Source organism: Cibotium barometz, chromosome 60 (assembly GCF_041138505.1).
Source record: "Cibotium barometz isolate CiBa-2024 chromosome 60, ASM4113850v1, whole genome shotgun sequence".
Classification (NCBI taxonomy): domain Eukaryota; kingdom Viridiplantae; phylum Streptophyta; class Polypodiopsida; order Cyatheales; family Cibotiaceae; genus Cibotium; species Cibotium barometz.
In genome coordinates, this window is record NC_141105.1 from 31058810 (window position 1) to 31082327 (window position 23518).

The following is a 23518-nucleotide window of genomic DNA, read 5'->3' on the forward strand; positions in this document are numbered from 1 at the left end:
TGGTGCAGGGTAGGACGCCATAGAGGGAGGAGTGAGGGTTAGGGTTTTGTGGAGGCATCCTTTGCCGCCCTATCCGTCGTTGCCACCTACGTCACCCTCTCCCTTACAGCAATGACAGCAGTACGCGCTCCTACGAGAAACTCCGTCGCTTTGCCGACAACTTCAGGCGTGTCTTTGAGCACAACAAACGCACTAAAGAGCACGGTTGCCACTGGCTGGACATGAACAACTTCGTCGACCTCACTCATGTCCTCACCTACGCCCCTTCTTAACACTGCCCTTTGCCACCTACACCTCTGCCCTCGTAGTTGGCGGTAGAAAATTCCGTATGATTAGGTTTACCTGCCCTCTCCTACCCTTCCTTAGGCTTGCCCTCTCCTCCTCTCCTACCCTTAGGCTTTAATATAATATTGCAAAAGCCTCTCACAGTCAACCTGGCTCTCTTCTCCTTATTGAAGTGCAAGCTCTCTATCCACAAACCTGAAAAGCCCTCGACCCCCGCCCTCTTCCCGTCCATGTGTGTCAGTGGGCTGTTTTTTGAAAAAAAAAAACAGTAGCTCATTGGTGGACACATCCCACACTCCATCGGAGGACAAGCATTTTCTCTCCGTGCCCGCATTGTGCCGTATACGAAGGAGGCCACATACCGATCTTGCCAGGTTTTTTTCTACTTCGTTTATTATGATGATAAGCTACCATTACCAAACTGAATTAGCAATGCATGAAATCAATATTTGCTTACTTGTGTAGCTTGCGTCTTACATCTTCTATGAGTTTTATGTGCGTCTTCTATGAGTTTTATGTGCGTCTTACATCTTCTATGAGTTTTATGTGCGTCTTGATGATCCTGCCTTGAGTCTAGCGTGCATCTTGCTTGCAAATTGGAGTGTAGATTATTGAATTAGAGTAGGAGAGTAGGATTGAGAGTAGGATTATTTAGCACTATTAACCCTATGACTTTACTTCAAATGATGTTATGGATGCAATTCTGCAATCCTTCTAGCTCTATTAACCCTATGGTCGTAGGGTCATAGGGTCATTAATATCTCTCAACCATCTATATGGCCGCGCTCAACCCCAGAAAAAAAACCCGTGCCCGTATTTGTTCTGCGGGGTGGTTGCAAGATCAGGGTGCCCAGTTTTGTCCACTCAGGCACCCTGTAAACAGTAAAAAAACAGGCATTTGTTTACCTTTAGTTGCTAATCTCTCCTAGTAAATGAAGGAATTTTGTTTCAAGTTCTTTTGTTGGAACATCATATTCAAAGTTGAAAATATAGTTGCATAATTTAATTAAGCATTAGATAGTCAAAAGTCCTCATTTTCTTAGGTACAAAAACAATGTATACACCCTGTCCCGAATTTGAACTTATTCCATAAAATGCTAATATCTTTTACATATAAACTCATATGAGATTCCCACTTTGTACCTTAGATCTTCACATAATATGGAGCTTAACTTGATTTTTTGAGAAAATTTTAAGATATTTATCTATTTTCTTTAAATATTTCAAGGTCTTTAAAGTGTTATAATATACGCCACTTTTTGTACCCACAATAGCTACCACTTAAAATCCTCAATCTTGTAGATCAAAAGAGTGGGTAGATACTGAGACATTAGTAGAATGTGGTGGGTAGTAAAAATTATAAATCCAATGGTTGGATTTTTAATGATCTCTTTTTCAAAATTCTTCGAGACTATCAGAAGGCCTGTAAATATTAATAATCTAATTAGTAAAATTACATTTTTGATGTGAATCATATAAAACCTATAGGGACTAGTCATATAAAACCTATAGGGACTAGTGTGCTTGTAATGGTGCATCTATGGAAAAATAAATTGGATCACTCTAAGTATGGAAAGATCATTTTTTTATCATTTCATCATATTTTTGATTAATTTTGATTAATTAGACTAATTTATATTAATTTAAGTTACATTGGGTTAATTTAAGAGCAAGCGTATTTTCTATGATTTGCTTGATCTCGTTTTAAGTACCTTGGCTCCCAAAACTTACTCTCTAAGCATTGTCCCAGTCCAGCATAAACTGGATAAAACTGGACACCCTGATCTTGCAATAACCCTGCGATCGCAAGATCATAGTGTTAACCTTATTCATAATCGATCTCAACCTTGTGGATGTCCAAGTCATTCGAGTTTTGTTAATATAAATTGAGAATGACAAATATAATGTGTTTTGCTAAAAAGTTTGGTTGCAATCCACCTAATATATGTGCAATAAAGATAAATTTGGTAGATTTTAGTGTTAATGAAAGTCTTATATGGCTTAGTATCAAGTTTAACTAGACACCCCATGGCCTCTTGGTCATAGGCTTTTCCCTCGTTCTTTACTTGACAAGTCTATGTTAATACACACCCTATGGCCTCTCAGTTATATAGGCCCCTAGTAACCAATTCCTGTAGGCCTTATAATCAAATCTAAATAGATAACCTATGGCGTCAAAGGCCTTGCCCTCATGCTTTACTCGACAAGTTTGTGTGAATAGGCACCCCTTAGTCGTACGCCTTATCCTCATTCTTTACTTGACAAGTTCATGTGAATAGACACCCTATGGCCTCATTGGTCACTTGCCTTACTCTCATTGTTTACTTGAGAAGTCCACGTGAATATACACCCTATGGCCTCCCAGTCATAGACCTTGCCCTCATTATTTACTTGACAAGTCCATGTGAATATACACCCTATGGCCTCCCGGTCATAGACCTTGCCCTCATTATTTACTTGACAAGTCAAAGTGACCAGACATCTTATGGCTACTCAATCATTGTTCTTGTCCTCATGAATTACTTGACAAGCCCAATTGGGATATACACCCTATGGCCCCCTTGGTCATAGTTCTCTTCTATTCAAGATAGGCCTTATAAACAATTATGACACTCCATGTGAATAGACACCATATGGCCCCTTGTTCACAAGCATTACCCTCATTATTCACTTAACCAACCCATGTGATAAAGTGTTAATAGACACTTTATGCCCCCTCAGTCATATCCCTTGTCTTGATAGTTTACCTAACAAGTCCAATTGAGCTGCCACCTTGTGCCCCTTGATCATATACATCTTATAACCAAGTTTAAGAGGCCTTATAATCAAGTTTGAATAGACATAATATGCCCCCTTAGTTGTAGGCCTCATCCTCATTATTACTTAACAAGTCTAATTGAATAAACACCCTATGGTCCCCCGGTCATAGGCCTCTTGCAATCCAGTCCTAAAGGCCTTTATAGACACCCTGTGGCCCCTTGGTCATAGGCCTCATTAAGTTTTATACTTCTTATTATCAAGTCGATCTAGACATCCTATGGCCCCTTGTTCATAGGCTTTGCCCTCGTTCTTTACGTTTCAAGTCCATATAATTAGACACCCTATGGCCCCCTATCATGGGACTTGTCCTCATTATTTACTGGAAAAGTCTAAATGAACAGACATCATATGGCCTCTAGGTCATAGACCTTGCTCTCATAATTTACTAGACAAGTTCAATTAAATATATACACTATGGCCCCTTGGTCATAGGCCTCTTGTAATCATGTAGGCCATATATAAAATTAGGAATAGACACCCTATGGCCTCTTGGTCATAGGCCTTCTCCCATCAGTCCCATGTGAATAAGCAATGGTGACCTTATAGTCATGTACAAGTCCAAGTGAATAGACACCCTATGCCCGCTTGGTCATAGGCCTTGCCCTCATGCTTTACTTGACAATCCCAATTGAAAATATTATCCAACCTATGACTCCTTGGTCACAAGCCTTGCCCTCATTATTTGCTTGAGAAGTCTATATTTGAAATAATGAATATTTTTATTTAATTTAAAGAGAAATTTTAGATAAATTTATTTTATGTATGAGAAATTTTTAAATGATAAAAGAGGAATTCCCATGACATTTGGAACTCAATCATTAAATGAGAAAAAGAGGAATTTTAAGCTTATTAAAAAAATGGATATTTGTATTTAGTTCAAAGAAGAATTTTTATGGTATTTAAGTAGAGAAAGATTTGAAGTATCTTTAAATATTTTATATGGATAAATCACCAAAGTGATATTTACCAAAAATTATACTAAATGGAAGAAGAGTATTTTCATAAAAAGCTGATATTCTCATATAAAACCATTTCTTAATCTATTATGGTTAGAATGAAATTCATAAAGTTGGAATTTTCTTACGGTTAGAAGTTCAGTAGATGTTTATCTGAAAAAAATCCTTGGAATCAAAGTTAGCAATAAATTGAATAATTTTGGTTAAACCACGACTGTGAGAGGGATGGCCAGTAACTACTTGCCCATCTTTCAATCTGAATCAAGCAAAAACTTCGTGTGACCAATTCCAGTTCTTAATACAAAGAATAGACTGAATTAATCTAGTTTTTCCTTGACCAAAATCAACAAGAATCTAGTTGGACATTCAGTCGAATGATGGGTAGATTACCCTTATGAGAGATCAATGACTCTCATTAAGAAAATATGGATTAACGAAAAAGGGTTTTGTAGAACTGTAACGCCTCCGCTACGGCTGCGTCTTCCTCAAGCCGTCATAGCCTAGGCGTGGAGAAGAAGAGAGGGTGGAAGTCGGTTCACCTCCCAACCATATAATGACGAGTTAGGGTTTCTCGTTGGGTTTTATACCAAAACCCTGGCCTGTGTCCACACCTCCTAGCCCGACCGCCCATCTTACTTAAGAGCCGTGCTAACTTAGATGTGTACACACATCGACCAAACCCCTCGGGGGGGTCACTCGTATAAATATGTAAGTATCACGTGGGTTCAACAGAAGGACATTTTAAATATTTAAAACTTACAGAAATATATTTACAGAGGGGATTTATTTATTGTATTTTAAAAAAAATTTACAGATTTGAATAGGAAAGGATACATTATATTCACTAAAAAATTCACAGATAAGGGACTTTTTAAATAGGCCTTGAACGCACGTGATATAGAGGATTTACATATAGTGACTCCCCCGAGCCAAACCCTAATGCCCATTAACCCCTGAACCCCACTAGCACTAATAATACTCTCGAGACTCCGAAAGCTATTAACTTATGCTAGGGTTCGACTTCCGTAGGACCATAGTCCTGACATTACTCCCCCCTTCGAAAAGAGTTTTCGTCCTCGAAAACAAAAGTGGGGAAACGTTTCCTCATCACACTAATGTTTTCCCAAGTGGAGCCTTCCTCTGGACGGTCCTTCCACTTGATAAGAGCTTGTTTCCGAACTTGGTGGCGAGTACGTAACATGTGGTAATCCAATACTCTTTCTGGTTCATGAGGCAGTATTGGGGGTTCCACATATTCTACCAAGAAAGAATCATCCACCGGCCTTTCATGACCCATAAGGCGTTTCCTCAAACGGCTTACGTGAAAGATGGGATGAACCTTGGAATGTGCTGGTAACTCAAGTTTATAGGCTACTGGGCCCACCTTCTTGAGTATCTTAAACGGTCCACAAAATCGGGGCGACAATTTTGGTACGGGACCCGTTTTTAAACTGGTGGAGTTTTCTGGTACCTTCAGAAACACCCAATCACCTTCTTGAAAGTGAAGTGGCCTACGTTTCTGGTCCGCAAACTTCTTGTAACGATCTTGCGCTTGACGAACATTTAATCGTGCAAGGCGCAACATATCCATATGGTCTTGGATAAAATCCTTAACCTGGCTGATTTTCTCATTCGCCAGTCCCACCGACACTGGTGAACGTGGCTGAAAACCATACATCAACATGAAAGGGCTAAAGCCTGTCGAGACATGCTTTGCACTATTGTAAGCAAACTCAAGAATAGGCAAATAAGACTCCCAATCAGATTGTTTTTTGCTGACATATGCCCTAAGCATATCTTCCAGCACTTGATTAACCCGTTCAGTCTGACCATCTGTCTGCGGATGATCAGCTGTACTAAGATTCAACATAGTACCTAGCTTACTGAATACTGCTCGCCAAAAATGGCTGTTAAACTTGCGATCGCGATCACTGACAATATTGGATGGTAAGCCATAAAGTCGGTAAACATTCTCCACGAAAAGGCATCCCAATTCTGGAGTTGTAACTGTTTTCTTAGTAGGCACAAACCGACAAAGCTTGGTTAATCGATCCACGATTACCCAAATGGCATCATGTCCATGATTCGTTGTGGGCAAGCCCGTGATAAAATCCATAGAGATACTTTCCCACTTTCCGTCGGGAATCTCTAATGGATGCAGTAACCCGCCAGCTTTAAGACGTTCTGCTTTGTTCACTTGACACTTCTGACACTGCAGAAAATAGTCAGTAACATCCTTGTGAAGTCCAGGCCAATAGAAATGCTTTCTTACGAGAGCATACGTTTTGCGAATGCCCGCATGACCTGCACTTGGACTATCATGACACTCAAAAAGAATTTGGCGCCTAGTGTCTAAGTCCAATGGAACACAAACTCTCCCCTTGTGGAGTAAGTATCCATCATCGATGGAAAAGTTTTTCCATCGCTGTAGTTCATCTTGTGATAAAGAAGAACCATGTGTGGAAGAACTGGGAACACTACCGTTTGAGTGAGAGGGACCCCTCATTTGAACATGATTCCACACCTTTGAGTATGTTGAATCCTGCTTGCATTTGCCTCGTAAAGATTCTAACAATTCGCTTTTCAACTCTGTGAATAACAGCGAATTAATCTCTGGCATACGACTCAAAGCATCAGCTACAATATTGTAACGTCCTTTGCGATAGCATAGCTTGCAATCATACTCCTGAAGGATCTCAGCCCATCTGGCCTTTCGACCCTGCAAATCTGTTTGGTTCATAAACCACTTTATGCTTTCGTGATCAAAAACAATCTCGAATTGCGCACCATATAAGTAATGTCGCCATTTTTGTAAGGCATATATGATGGCAAAGAGCTCACGCTCGTAAGCTGAGTAGTTTTGTTAAGCACGATTGAGCTTCTTGCTCTCATAGGCAACAGGATGACCATCTTGAATGAGAACCGCACCCACTGCCTTCGCACTGGCATCCGTTTCAATCACAAATGGTTTTTGAGGATCCACAATTGCCAAGATGGGAGCTGTAGCCAAAGCAACTTTAAGCTTATCAAAGCTACGTTGTTGCTCCTCACACCATTGAAAGGTAATTGCCGCACCTTTCAATTGATCAGTCATGGGAGCGGCAATCTTTGCATAACCGTTCACATATTTGCGATAAAATCCTGCCATTCCCAAGAAGATTTGAAGTTCTTCCTTACTTCGAGGTGTTGGCCATCGCATAATAGCATCAACCTTACTAGCATCCATAGCAATTCCGTCTGTAGAATTACATGACCTAGGTATTGTATGCTATCCTTGAGAAATTCGCACTTACTTTCTTTCGCGTAAAGTGCATTCTCGCGTAGTAACTAAAAAACTTTTTGTAAGTGTTCCAAATGCTCTTCTAAAGTCGAACTATAGACCAAAATGTCATCAAGAAAGACAATGACAAATTTGCCTAAGTACGGCCTTAGTACGCTATCCATAAGCGTCATAAACGTTGCCGGGGCATTAGTAAGCCCAAACGACATAACCAAAAACTCATAGTGTCCAAAGCGAGTCCGAAACGCAGTCTTGGTTATATCATCAGCGTTAATACGCACTTGATGATATCCTGAACGTAAATCAATTTTAGAAAAATACTTCGCACCTTTGAGTTGATCAAACAACTCATCTATCCTAGGTAGCGGGTATTTGTTCTTAATTGTTACCGCATTCAAGGAGCGATAATCCATGCACATGCGCATGGATCCATCCTTTTTCTTCACCAAAAGAATGGGCGATGCCCATGGTGAAGAACTATGGCGAATGAAGCCCTTACTAAGGTAATCAGCAAGCTGACGTTCCACCTCAGTTGCTTCAGTCGCACTAAGCCTGTACGACGGCTTACTAATTGGTTTGGTGCCCGGAACGACATCAATGCGATGAGGCAAAGCTCGTTCTGGTGGCAAACCCTCTGGTAAATCATTAGGAAAAATATCTTTAAATTCTTGTAACAGTTGTTGCAAAGACAAAGCATTAACTGGTTGCTTAAGATTATTTAAAGAGATTTTAGAAGAAGGTAAAGAGAAAGAAGGCATCGCTGAGGAAGATTCATTTGAAGAAGAAACATCATGCACATCAAACCCACTAGTTTGAGACACACAATAACAAAAATAGACTTCTTCTATTTGATTACTATGCTCCAAAAAGAGAGTTCGGCATTACATATGAGTGGTGTTGGGGGTACATCACGTTCCCCAATAAGTAAAACATGCTTACCATTGGCCTCAAACGTAAACGTATTATGTTCATAACTCCTTTTGAGTGATGACCCTAACCCATACAACCACTCCCGTCCTAAGATGACATCCGCACGAGACATATTCATCACTTGGAAGTCAAGAACCATAGTGTGTTCTTGCACAAACACAGGCACTTGCCATACTAGAGTATCCCACACAGCGTGATCATCCCCCTGAATGGTGGACACCACATAACGATGAGAACTCTTTGTCTCCGGCAACTTTAATTTCTTTACTAATGCATAGTTCAAGAAATTGTGCGTGGCACCATCATCAATGAGAATACGTACTCGATGACCATAAATGGAGCCATGCATACGGACCAAATCGTGTGGTCCAACTGTCTCTTGCCACATAGATGCAGTGAGATTACACTCATGCAACTCGGCAGTGTGCGAAACCTCTACCGCAGAATACTTAGGATCAGCATCCAAGGGAAGCGTTTGCACCATGTGTACAGCCTTCTCCTTGACCTTATCCTTATTCTTGCGAGGCAACTGTGGATAATTTTTCTTCTCATGATCACTACCTAAGCAATGATAACATAGTTTCTCCTTCTTGGCCCGTTCATAGTCTTGTGGAGACAACGGACCACTTGACCCTTTAGACTTCTTTGTGTTTTCAGTAAAATTGCTGGCAAGTTTACGCTTATTAGCATTAAATTGCGAGCCATTGAATTTGGCCTGTCTATCCATGTCCTTCTTATCCATGGTGTCATCAAAGATAAGGGCACTTTGGATAGCCGCTTCCAAAGTTTTAGGATACTGGGTTTTAACCTTTGCCTGATATTCTTTATCAAGGCCTCTAACAAACCCACGAACCTTTTGAAAGTCGTCCAAACCGTCTAGCTTGAGAATGACTTCACGGTATTTGTGATAAAAAACAGGAGCAGGGTGTAACACACACAAGAGAAGCAAACCCTAATCCATAACCATCAACCATAAAGAAGGAGAGAAGCCATAGTCACCATCTCTCTCACACACACAAAAGGGAACACAACATAGTGTTATGTCCACACTACAAAGTAAACCTAGTGTAATGTCCACACCACACATGACCAGCTGGACGCGGTCATAAACACACCACACGATATCTATCTACCATACTGTCACTCTGTCAGCACCCATGTGCTATCCTCCAGCTGTATACGAGCTTGATATTTCAACACTCCCCCTCAAGCTCGACATGTCCATCTCTAGGACTCCCAATCTAGTACGGAAATACTCAAACTTATCCTTACCAAGTGCTTTGGTAAAGATATCTGCAACCTGCTCATCTGTCTGCACATATGTCAAATCAACATGCCCATCGAGCACCTTCTCTCTGATGAAATGATAATGGACCTCAATATGTTTGGTCCTGGCATGATAAACTGGGTTGCTAGCAAGCTGAATACTACTCATGTTGTCACAATGAATGACAACGCTCATATCACTCTGTAGCCTGACATCATCTAGCAACTTTTTCAACCACATAGCCTCACATGCAGCTATGGCTGCTCCACGATACTCTGCCTCTGTGGTAGATAAAGCAACTGTAGGTTGCTTTTTACTGCTCCAACTCACAGCTCCACTACCAAGGCTGAAAACATAGCCACTGGTAGATCTCCTGTCATATGCACTACCGGCCCAATCTGCATCTGTATATCCATAGACATGCATGTCTTTTCCTGCCTCATAGAAAAGACCATAATGCACGGTAGTTTTGACATATCTCAGAATCCGTCTCACAGCATCCAAGTGAGGTTTACGAGGACTCTGCATAAACTGACTCACCAAACCAACTGCATAACTGATATCTGGCCTCGTAATGGTCATGTAGATAAGACTACCAACCATTTTCCTGTACATGGTGATATCATCAAGCTCATCACCCAAATCAGCCCTAAGCTTCATGTTTTGCTCTAATGGTGTCAACATTGGTTTGCATGCTGTCATACCATACTTTGCCAGCATGTCAAGTGCATATTGCCTTTGCACCAACCATATACCTGTGTTTGTTCTTATCACCTCAATGCCAAGAAAGAACCTTAAATCACCAAGGTCTTTCATATCAAACTCTTTGCATAAAGAGGCCTTAACCTCATCAATGCCTTTCCCACAATCACCTGTGATAATCAGATCATCAACATAAATGACTATCATCACGATACCATCATGTGTCTTCTTCACATAAAGTGAAGAGTCTGCATTTCCAACCACAAATCCAATACTAACAAGATATCTGCTGATCTTGTCACTCCAAGCACGAGGTGCTTGCTTCAAACCATAGAGTGCTTTCTTTAACCTGCAAACAAAGGTCGGATATTTTGGATGTACATAACCTTCTGGCTGTTCCATGTACACCTCTTCTTGTAGATCACCATTCAAGAAAGCATTTTTGACATCCATTTGATGTAAAGCCCAACCTTTTTGTGCTGCTAATGCAATGATAGACCTCACTGTAGCCATTTTAGCCACTGGGCTGAAAGTTTCATCATAATCAAGACCATAAGTTTGTGCATATCCTTTAGCGACCAGCCTTGCCTTATGTCTCTCTAGGCTGCCATCTGACTTGCACTTTACCTTATACACCCATTTGCATCCAATTGCATTCTTTCCTTTAGGTAACTCAGCCAATTCCCATGTATCATTTTTGTCCAAAGCATCCATCTCTTCATCCATTGCTTTCTGCCATACATGCTCTCCAATAGCCTCTGAATAGCATGTAGGTTCCACATGCTTTACCATAGATGTCATGTATGCATAATGCATAGCAAAATCTCTATATGTCAATCTTTCCACTGGATATCTGACTCTCTGGGATCTCCGCAATGCATGCGGGTCACTCTGTACACCTGTAACTCTGGCATGTGGTGGCACATATCTGTCCTGCCTAGCACCAGGTGTGCGTACAACAGGTATCCCGAGCTCCTCATCCAAACTCTCTGAGCTAGAAGACTCATAACCTGTGATCCCAATTCCCTCGACTTTCTTCTTGCCTTTATCCATAGCACTACTCCCAGTGCTCACACTCTCATGTCTCAGACGTCCTGACCATGGACGTACACTGCTACTACTCTCAGCTTCTGCTGCTGGCCCAGACATAGTAGTAGAGCTAGAACTTGCTTGTGATGGCAAGTTCACAGGCACATTAGCCTCAAGTGTGTCAATGACTCCCTCATCTCTTGCTTTGTACCAACTAGCAAGCTCATCAAACACTACATCACGTGAGATGACTACTTGTCTAGTTTGAGGGTTATAACATTTGTAAGCCTTTCGATCCTGTGCATATCCAACAAATACACATTTCTCTGCTTTAGGATCCAACTTCCGTCTTCTTTCATCAGGCACATGAACATAAGCTACACATCCAAAGACTTTCAGATGTCCAATATCTGGCCTGTAACCTGTAAGCCGCATCTCAGGCGTGCTTCCATGAATGGCTGCTGTAGGTGATTTGTTCAGGATATACACTGCAGTAGCACATGCTTCTGCCCAATAGTAATCTGGCATGCTCTTTTCATTGAGCATTGTCCTTGCCACTTCACATATGACACGATTCTTTCTCTCAGCCACACCATTCTGCTGAGGTGTATACCTGCATGTCAACTGTCTTCTTATCCCATGCTTCCGCAAGAAATGCTCAAATGCTTTTGAGGTGTATTCACCACCTCCATCTGTTCTCAGACACTTAATCCAACAGCCATATTGTTTTTCTACAAGAGCCTTGAAATCCATGAATTTTTCTAGCACTTCACTCTTCTCTCTCAAAAAATATATCCATGTCATCCTGCTGAAATCATCTATAAATGTCACATAGTATAGACTTCCTTTGATAGATGGGTTTTGTGCTGGGCCCCATACATCACTGTGCACTATTTCAAGTGGTCTATTACTCATGTTTCCTTCTCTAGGAAACCTCAACCTTGCCTGCTTCCCAAACTGACAGGCTTCACAAACATGCATATGTCCATCATATTTAAATCGAGGCAACCCACTGACAATGCCTCTTGTTTGCATGTTCTTTAATCTCTGTATATTGACATGTCCAATCCTCTTGTGCCACATGTCAATGTCCTGCACAATCCCATTGCTCTTTGAAAACATGGCTGAGCTCAATTCTGGTATGCCTGCATCCAATTTGAACAACCTTCCTTCCTTCTTGCCCTTGGCAACCAATCTACAGCCATGCTTAAAATCTTCCACAAAACAGCCTTTCTCATTGAATCTGACTTGTAGTCCCTGCTCAACCATTTGTCCTACTGATGCCAAACTCTTTGTGATGGATGGTACATATAACACTTCTGACATATTTTTCACATTTCCATCATGCATCTTCAAAGGCACACTGCCAACATGTGTTATAAGATGCTGAGTATCATCTCCTGTGACCACATAACCATTTGTATCCAATGGTTGCATCTTCTCAAACCACTCACCATGACATGTCATGTGGTTTGAGGCACCTGAATCCATATACCATGACTCATCTCGAGCATTCTGAGAATCCATTGTCCCCATAACATGCTTCATTGCAAAAAGATGGTTTGAACTCCCATCATTGTTACTGGTAGATGCATAATTTCCATGTTGTGGTCTTCCATTCCTCGCATCATTCTGCTTTTTGTAGCAATCTTTTGCCAAATGTCCAAGTTTGCCACAATAGTAACATTCAATCCCATTCAAATTTTGTTGAGGACCTTGCCATCGTCCTCTACCACGAGCACCTGTTCCAAATCTCCCCCTATGGGATTGAAATCCACGACCTCCACGTGATCCAAATGATGACTGTGAATTCTAAAAATTCTGATGTGATTGTGGTTGAGTAGACCTGTCATTCCAACCACGTCCTCCACGGCCTCGAGGGGTAAATCTCCCCCTGCCTCGAGAGCCTCTAGATGAGTAAAAAGCCTGATTTCTTGCATGTTCATCATTGCTTGACGAGGATGCACCACCTGTAACACTCATACCACCAAGGCCAAGCTTCAATTCTTCCACAATGAGCAATGACACAAGCTCATTAAAGTCTGGCATTCCTCCCAATCTTACTGAGATGGAAGTGTCAAAAGATTTGTATTCTTTGCCTAAACCACGTAATGTGAGAGCAACCAAATCATCATCATCCATGGGGGCATGGATCGATGACAAGGAATCAGCATAACCCTTGATTTCCTGAACATACTCATGTATGCTCCTATTCCTTCGTGTTATACTGTGAATCTGTTGCTTAAGTTGTATTTTCCTTGCACCAGTGTCTGTCTCATACATTCGGCACAATATACCCCATGCTTCTTTCGGTGTATCTGCATCTTGGATGTGAATAAGCAAGGCATCTGTTACACATATTGAAAAATAATGCAACACCTTCGAAGACCGCTCTACCCACTGCTTGTGGGCCAGTAACTGAGCATTATTTGGTTGAGGAGGTAGGTATGGCTCCGGATCTTCCTCCGAGACAAGACTCCATAAACCTTTGCCTTTTAAAAAACTCTTCATTCGAAACTTCCACACTTGAAAGTTAGTGCGATCAAGCTTCTCTCCAACAATCTGTATCGGACCATCTTCCATTGTTGCAAAAAAATAGAGTAGATGTACCCTTTCGATTACAATGTACGAAGTACCTGTAATGCTCCAAATCTCTCCAAATCACATCAAATGCTGGCAAATTGTGTGCATTAACATCCCACAATGATTCACCAACAATGTACACTCGATCAAAGTTGAAATCAAATGAAACTCCTTCACAAAAAATTTTCTGGTTTTTTTTCTCGCCAGTAAATTCTCGCCAGTAACCAGTCAAGATTATGCTCTAAATCCTTCAAATATTGTCCAAATGCAATGATTCAACTTGAAATGGCTTCCCAACACATTGCTCCAACATATCCTAGAAGGGTTTGATCCAATTCTTCAAGGGGAATGAGAACCACCAATTTTTGTAACCTCTGGTTTGAATTTTTCTGCATCTGTCAGGTACCACCTCTCACTAAAATTGCTCTATCTCCTTCAAATCTTCTCCAAATACAAAACTTTTTGATTCAAAAGTTTAGCAACTCATAGGACTTTACTTGTACCAAAGGAATTAGGCCAATTTGATATAGACAAAGATTAATGCCTTGATTAAAAATACTCTATTTCTGGACAGAATTTCTGCAAACTTGCACACCTCTGATAAATCACTTCAATGAGCTCCAAATACATGAAATGAGCTGCAACCAAGCATCACAAGGCCTTAGCAATGTCTTTGCTAAACTCTCCAAGCTTTAAAGCATTCAATTTGGTGTCCAAATGAGTGAATTAATTGCCACAATTGATCCTCCACCGGGCATATGTTCTCTGATTTTGTAGAGTCCAAAAAACCAGAATTTTTTTCTTCACAAATTGCCTGTAATGCATCAATTTTCATGCAATGGTTTGCTCCAGTGTTGCTAATACATGTGCCCTTTCACAATACATGAGAATCTCTGTGTTTCCTTTGTATTTGCACCAATACTTTTGACAAAATACATTCCTTCACAAGCTTTCCATGAAAGCTTCAAAACCAGAAATTTTCTGCTTGCTTTATGCACTTCAATCTTCACTAAACTTGCTCTTTGATACCTGCAATCCGCAGAGGGGGTCTTGCTACACTCACCAATGGTCCTTAGCTCTCAGATTTGATGCCGATGTGTGCTCCACAGCTTCTCCTTTGCTCCAAGCTCCAATGGCTTCCTTCACAGCTTTTTCTTCTTCTTCCCTCTTCTCTCACTCACTCTCACAACACAGCTAATGAGCTCTTGGCTCTGATACCATGATAAAAAACAGGAGCAGGATGTAACACACACAAGAGAAGCAAACCCTAATCCATAACCATCAACCATAAAGAAGGAGAGAAGCCATAGTCACCATCTCTCTCACACACACAAAAGGGAACACAACATAGTGTTATGTCCACACTACAAAGTAAACCTAGTGTAATGTCCACACCACACATGACCAGCTGGACGCGGTCATAAACACACCACACGATATCTATCTACCATACTGTCACTCTGTCAGCACCCATGTGCTATCCTCCAGCTGTATACGAGCTTGATATTTCAACAATTTGGACACATACTGATTAAGTGTAAGACCTTCCATCTTGCACTTGTCCAAGGCTGTCCAACTCCGATCTTTCTCGTTTTGCGGTAAGAACTCCTTTTTAAAAGCTGTCGCAAACTCCTCCCAAGTCTTAGGGCGAGTTTCAATAGGTAGACTCATCCACCACTTGTAGGCTTTACCTTCAAGTGTGAGACTCGTCTCAGTGACCATAACAGCAGCGGGAGTGCGGCGTAAGCGATGCAAGTCCGTCCACTTGTGTAAAAATGTATGGACCACATCCTTGTTACGATCGCGCTCCTCTCCCTTAAACACAGGCGGCTTCACGTTTTTCAACATAGCCCCTTCCTGCGTTGCAGATGGTGCAATAGATTCTACTGTAGGATTCGGAACAAGAGGAGGCATAACTATCGGAATAGGCCCTCCACTTGCCGTCGATCCACTTGCAAAACGTGCCATAAATTCAGTAAAAAGCGTGCTTATGTTTGTGAGATTGGTATTGACATTTGTTATAGTGCGCTCAAGTGCAGCTACCCTTGAAGTGAGACGCCCAAACTCTATCGTGTCTACCAAACCATAATCATCTATTGGACTCGCACCCCCTTCGGCATCGGTCATGTTGTCATCCCGATCAGGCGCAACGGCCTGTCGCGAATCTCCCACACCACCACCCAAAGGGTGTGCCTCACTAACATCATGCATATCATTCTCAAAATCGAAGTGAACATGAGACGGTTCCGCTGAGGCCATGGTATGCACGTGCTTAGAAATAGAGAACAAATTACCTTCAAAAGCGAACTCCAATTGAAGCGTCGTAGAAGAATTCCTCTTGCATGCACGAAAATCGAGAAGAAATCACCACTTGAGTCGTCAATCAACAGATGCATGCAAAAAAGTGTGTTGCATGTAGCATGTCGTTGAAGATCCGTCCACCAAAAACTTCCAAACTTGGAGCATAGAAAACTTCTCTCACAAATTGAGAGAAGGAAAGTTGAAGGTGAAAAGGTCACTTTCCTTGTAGTTTGTGTCACTTTCCTTGTAGTTTGTGTCCTCCCTTGAAAGAATAAGTAGAGCTCTTTTGAAGAGAAGAACAACACAAGTGAAAAGGTGAAGTGGCTAGCACACTTGCCTTGGAGCTTGAGGTTGTGGGTTCAAAACCCCACTCCTTGGATGGTGAAGCCTCCCCCTTGCCACTCAAGTAAGGGAGAATTCTCGCGCGCTCGCCAACGCCGCGCCAAAACGATCGCTCACCGATCGCCTTCGGAGGACTGCCGGTCTGCCTTGGTCGCCGCCTTAGGCGTCCGCTGTGGTGGCCATACGGACGACGGGTAGGCGGCGCAGACGCTCGCTGTGGGCTATTCACGCAGGCGTGCGCGTAGGCTACGGCTGCGCTCGTGGAGGTCACCGTACGGGCAGCGGCTGCGCTCATTTCTTTTGCTGCAACATCGATCTCTTTCTCGTGCAGGTCACGCCTACCGCCGCTGGCTCTGATACCAGTGTAACGCCTCCGCTACGGCTGCGTCTTCCTCAAGCCGTCATAGCCTAGGCGTGGAGAAGAAGAGAGGGTGGAAGTCGGTTCACCTCCCAACCATATAATGACGAGTTAGGGTTTCTCGTTGGGTTTTATACCAAAACCCTGGCCTGTGTCCACACCTCCTAGCCCGGCGCCTGCTATTCACGCAGGCGCGCGTAGGCTGCGGCTGCGCTCGTGGAGGTCACCGTACGGGCAGCGGCTGCGCTCATTTCTTTTGCTGCAACGTCGATCTCTTTCTCGTGCAGGTCACGCCTACCGCCGCTGGCTCTGATACCAGTGTAACGCCTCCGCTACGGCTGCGTCTTCCTCAAGCCGTCATAGCCTAGGCGTGGAGAAGAAGAGAGGGTGGAAGTCGGTTCACCTCCCAACCATATAATGACGAGTTAGGGTTTCTCGTTGGGTTTTATACCAAAACCCTGGCCTGTGTCCACACCTCCTAGCCCGGCCGCCCATCTTACTTAAGAGCCGTGCTAACTTAGATGTGTACACACATTGACCAAACCCTAACGCCCATTAACCCCTGAACCCCACTAGCACTAATAATACTCTCGAGACTCCGAAAGCTATTAACTTATGCTAGGGTTCGACTTCCGTAGGACCATAGTCCTGACAAGAACCAATCTCAAACCGGGAATTTTACTTGCATAGAACCTCTGTTTACTTTTAAAGGACTATTTTACGCCAGAATGCTGGAGGAAGCATTTGGTATGTGTTTAACTAAGAAGAGGCTCTTGCAAAACAGCTGTGCTGGCGGGGAGTCGTCGAGGGACATCACTCAGGCAAAGCCTGCTGAGGTCTTGACTAGTCTCGGTATGGCTAAAATGGTGCACTTCCGGTACGATGGGCAAGGATCGACAAAGCGGTCCCTGAGTGAAGTGCTAGGACACCTAAGTAGGATCCTAGAGGTTTCTGACTAGGTGATGCGCGGGCTCACGGTTGCTAGGACACCCATGCGTACGTTGAGGAATATTCGGATGAACTGAAAAGAATGACTTTCGTGAATCAAATTTTGATATTGGATCTCGTTGGTTGACCAGCTGGTCTTCAACGGAGAGTCCAGATGATATATTTTGTAATATAAAGGACTCAATATTTTGGAGGATTATGATCAGTAGTACTATGATTTTCATTGAAAGATTGTTTTAAAGACAGCCGAATCTGTTATAATGGCAATTTCATATTGGGTGTGTAAGTGGTTTGCCTACTTTAAAGTTTGCTTGAAGCGCCGGCTAGGGGGCCTGGGAACTCTTTTTCTCGGTACCTGGGCAAAACATAACCAAATTTTTATAAAGGAATCCCACCAATACAGTGGTTGGGCGGTTCGCTAACCCACGGGCCGGTTGGGAGGCTGGATCGGGGGATTCCTGTGATACAAATAAGTTACGATTAGTTATGTTAGCTAGATTAAGTCCTAGGAAGACCCTTGTTCTGTGGGAGGGAGGGAATCAGTGGTGGCTATGCCTCGTTAAGGAAGAAAAAGGTGGTGATTCTATGGACCAAGTGCAAGTCTCTTCTTTGATCTGATCATGTGACTTCGGGTTTAGTCAGATCAGTTTGAATAGTTAAGACTTTGACTTGTTAGATTAATTTTCCCGTTAGATGATTTTTTTGGCGGAATCGCCCGTGCCTTCCGGGCAAGGGAAGTTTTTCTGGGCTTGGTTTTGGAACCGCCGGCTAGTCTCTTGTCCAGACATCCGTGGACAAGGCTTCGAGTGTGGATCCCTGCCCCGTGCGAGGGCTGACACTGCTTTCGCCGCGAACCCCCTCAGAGGGGGCACCGCGGAGGGAGCGAGGGTCTCACAGTTGGTATCAAAGCCTTGTTGAAAGCTAATAAGGAAAAATAAATTCTTATTAGAAATTTATAATAAAGAAATCAGAAAGAGCATTTACGCATTGTATTTTCATTCCTTAAACTTCATTAATGAAGATTTTTAATCAAAGAATTTGGTTTTATAGATGGAAGTTCCACACTTATCTGGTATTCCCGATCTCACGCAGGCCATTTTGAGGATTTATATTTCCTTGACCCAGCGGAGAGACGACAGCACAAGTGGTTTGCGCAGGGCAGTATGTCCATGCCTCTTACGACCAGCGCACAATGCTGAGGCAAAATATCTCATTGACCATGATTCTGATGAGGCTAAATGTGATACATGGTGCTATTTTATATCACCCTACGCCTCGAGATTTCAGACTTTCTTGCCATATCTATAGACTTCTTAGTTGCTTTATTCCTAAGGAGAAGATAGTAGCTCCCTTGTGGCAGTAAGGGAACATTTGTAACAGGGCATGTCTGTAGCCCAGTATCACCATCTTATGCATCTCCCAAGGAGATTTTGACTTCTGGAGCCGAGATGCTCTTTGTACATATTGCAACCTTTATATAAATAAAGAAATGTTTTGTGGAAAAAAATTCTATGTTGTATAAGTGATTGTTTATTATATGACAAATTGATGAAGCAAAATATGTTACTCGGACATATGTCATAGATCTCCAATAAGATCGTTTATCTTATTTAAGAAATTATTTTCCAAACCTCTTAAGTCTTAGGATCTCATGGGGATGAAATCAAAATAAAAATTTAATAATGTATCATTTTTGGCAGAATCATGAGGCGAGGGAACCGTGGCCGTCAACCAGATCCTCTCACTGATGAAGAGGAGCTTGACCCCGACGTTCGCAAGGCTCTTCACAGAACTCAGCCAGGACCCTTCAAAGGTGAAGGGGAGAACTTGGGCCAATGAGAGGAGTAAAATAGCTCTTGTTAGGCTAAAAATTGTGGAAATAGCCAGGGTGGCATGGAGAAACCATTGTGACACACCAACCATTTGGATAGAAATACCCAGTCCTGGAATGATCTTAAAGCCTATCTAAGGAAGAGATTTTGTCTCCCCCTGGATTTTTAGAAACCAAGATGAATGAATTCTTAGAGCTAAATCAGGGGAGCAAAACCATTGAAGAATATTACCAGGCATCTGCTCTTCTCCTAAAGTACTCACCACCTCTAAACGAAGAGCAACTCATGGCCAGGTTCATTCGGGGAATGAACGAACCTCTGGACACCCTGGTGAAGAATGCCAAACTAGTTTCTATGGGCTAAAGCTGTAAGAATGAGGAAGGACTTTGCCAAAGCCTTCATCATTAAAGTCCTGCGCCAGCTCCCTCATCCTTCAAGAGATTCCAGACACCGGGAAGTTCTTCCAACCTTCCGCCTCCAAAGAGACACCAAGGTCCCAACTAGCATCTAGAGTCAGGAAGTTTGAGGAATGAAGGAAGACCTTTTCCTCGAAGCTCTTTTTCAGGAACTTTGGCTCTTTCAAGAATGCAAAGGGAAGAGCTTTGAAGTGAAAATAGATGCTTTGGATGTCAGGGGTTTGGGCACCAGCTCAAGGATTTCCCATCTTCTTTTGTGGGCCAAGGAATCCAGGGTCCCAGAATTCAGAGACAAACTCCTTCGTATCAGTCCAATCAGGGTCTCTCGTGCCAAAATCAGGTTAACCCAGAAGAGTGCCAGCTCAGCTTGCAGCCTCCATGCAAAAGCAGTACTCATTTCTTTTATTTCCCCAGGATGTCTGCGTAAGTTAGTCTTAAATCAAAAATCAAGGAAACCTATGCAAGTGGAATTTGCTAGTGGAAAGATTCTTTTCACACACCTTGAGACAGACGTTATTCAGTTTAGTCTAAATGGGAACGTAACAGAGTGCTAGTTCTTCAGAGTCCTACCCTTGGGAGTCTATGATGGAATCCTTGGAATGGATTGGCTCCATAAGAATTTCAGAGCCTAGCCTAGAATCCATCAATTTGTGAGCCCATTATCTTGCTAATCACTTGGCTAATTAGGATTAGTAGAAAATTAATATTTTCACCTCTTTTTCAACTAACCTCTGCATCCCCAGCTAGTGGAGGAGGTCCCTCTCCTTGTAGGCTCAACATTAGCTGAAATGCTTCTAGCCCAACATAGCTAACTCAGTTGTGCTCCAGCCCATCAAGTCAGCGCAGCAAACCGCCGATCACAGCTCACGATTTTCACAGATTTGCAGGCACCGTTTTTTCTAAGGAAAAATGAGATCTTGTCTTCTCCAGTTGCAGTGGGTCTAATTTCTCTTAGCCCTAGGGGTTTTTAAGTATGCTCTACAAGTTGGTGAAGTCAAAATTTGATTTGATCAAGTCTACAGTGAGATCCAAGCTCTTCATCAAATCTGCAGGTGACTTTGGTAAAACAGAGATTAAGCATTCAATGTTTGGTCAAAACTTATGTTTCTTGGCTTAATCCTTTATAGATTGATGGCCTTGAAAGGATTTGATCTCATTTGAAATCTAAGACCTCAGATCTGGGCTCCCCGCATACTCTATTTTTTGCACACAAAACAGAGGATTAATTTTCTAATCAATAATTAATCAATGCTAATCATTATATTTTGGTGCAATTGAGGGTTCAAATTAACCATTAGGTATCTAATACAGATCCCTATAACTGTAGATTACAATTCAGAGATGGTTTGATACTCCAACCATTCCGTACAAATTGGTTACCCTTGATTTAATGTAATTTCTGGTGATTTTATGCTGATAAATCTGTTAAACATCAGATTGAGTTAAAGGGTAGACACTGCCCTTGAATCTTGAAATTGGTTACCCTTGATTTAATGTAATTTCTGGTGATTTTATGCTGATAAATCTGTTAAACATCAGATTGAGTTAAAGGGTAGACACTGCCCTTGAAAAATTGGATCAAGAGGTAAGACTCCCTTCACATTATCATGAGTATAGCACAAGAAATAGCCAAATTTAATGGGAAGCACTTTTACACATGGCAGACAAAAACCATGTATCTGCTGATGATGAGGAAAAATTTGTGGTGAGGGAAGAGATGAATGCCCAGAGGTGAGCAGGGGAAAATGCCCAGAGGTGAGAGGGGAAAATGAGTGGAAGAGCAGGAATGAAAAAGCATTGGGACTTATTGCACTCAATTTAAATGATGAAATCATTCATCACATCACAGGGATATGTTGAGAGCTTTGATAGCACAAGCTCATCTACATCTTCATCTATGGCAGTACATCATGAGCTTGAGAGGGGCTGTTGAGATTCAAGTTCGATGTCATCTTGTGCCAGCTGCACTATGTGCTAGCATGTTAGGTAGGAACATGTGTGAGACATAAATGACCGCGTCCAGCTGGTCATAGTGTGTGGACATTAGCTAGGGTTAGCTGAGTGTGGACATAACATAGTGTGTGTGTTGTGTATTATGGATTATGGCTTTATGCATTGTGTGAGAAGGGAGATGGCTCCCCTCAATGGTTAGTTTTTGCAATATACATGAGGGTTTGCTCCTGTGTGTGTGTCTCCTCTCCCTCTACCTATTTTTCATCATGGTATCAGAGCCTGGTGCTCTCTATTAGGGTTTATGAGTGAGTGAGAGAAGAGGGAGAAGAAGCTGTGAAGAAAAGCTGTGAAGCTTGCCATTGATGCTACTGTGAAGCTTGGACAATACTGATTTCTATCAGATCTGAGAGCTTGGCCTACCGGGTAAGGACTACTAACTACCCTTGAGTGGATTGCAGGTGATTCAAGCACAAACAAGGCAAATTAGGGTTGCCCAAAGCAAAAGAAAATTCTGGTTTTTTGTGCAAGCTTTCCATTGGAGCTTGGAAGCGGTGATGTATTGTGCAAATGGATGCAAATATGGCAAAGAAACATGTATGTGACAAGGATTAATGTATTGGCAACTCATATGCAAGCCCTACAGTGAAGTTGGAGCAAGTATGATGCATTTGAGTGATTGAAAAATTACTGTTTTTGAAGCTCTCACAAAATAGAGAAAAAGAGTCACTTGGTGGATGAAATTAGAGCAAGTTTTTGCAAAAATTACTCAATTGATGGGTTTTATACATGCCTTGGAGTGTTAGGCAACTAAACATGGTCTCAATTACCACAACAATCATCCCAAATCCCCTCTACAGTAGGCGCGCAGATTCTACAGAGAAACAGAGCACTTTTTCACATACTTTTGATAAGTGGAGGCCAAATTCCACTTGTGTGGTTGATTAATTCCAAATTTTGCTTAGCAATTGGGTAATACACAAACCCAAGGAGGTTGCTACATGGTTGGTTGGAGCAATTATGATCTATGGAGCTCGAAATGAGCTGATTAAATAGGCTATCTACTGTGATTAGTGAAAAAGAGTGTGATTAATTGACTAATTACTCTCTCATCTTCAACAATTGGTCTAATTTCTTTTACATGGAGTTAGTGGACATCATTTCTAAGCTAATGAATGCCTGGTCTCCCAATTTGGACAAGCATTGAAGAAATTAGAGCAATTCTACTACTGGTTTTTATTGGTTTTTCTGGTTTTTCTCAAAACAGAGAAGGGGGTTTGACAAAATTCGTATGTACACACCTTGGTTGGTGTTGATATGAAACATTGAGCTTGTTTAGGTGTCAATGCAAGTTATCCACACTTTATTGAACCACTACATTGCAATTTGAAGCCTTGGAAAGCGTGCCAAAACAGGGTACCTTGGACTGCGTATGCCAGTTCATTTTGGATGCAATCAGTTTGATTTTCTACATCAAAAGTGAAGTTTGTTGACTACTTTGGAGTATCTAGAACACTTA

General features: G+C 42.1%; 1 protein-coding gene across 1 annotated transcript in view; it reads right to left on the bottom strand.

The window, feature by feature from the left end:
• Positions 1 to 449: 449 nt before the first annotated feature.
• LOC147605231 (uncharacterized) overlaps positions 450 to 23518 on the bottom strand; it is a 70150-nt gene continuing 47081 nt past the window's right edge. Inside the window, exon 3 of the mRNA XM_086794300.1 lies at positions 450 to 530. Within this exon, the coding sequence (XP_086650426.1) occupies positions 450 to 530 (81 nt within the window). The remainder of the gene's footprint in view (positions 531 to 23518) is intronic.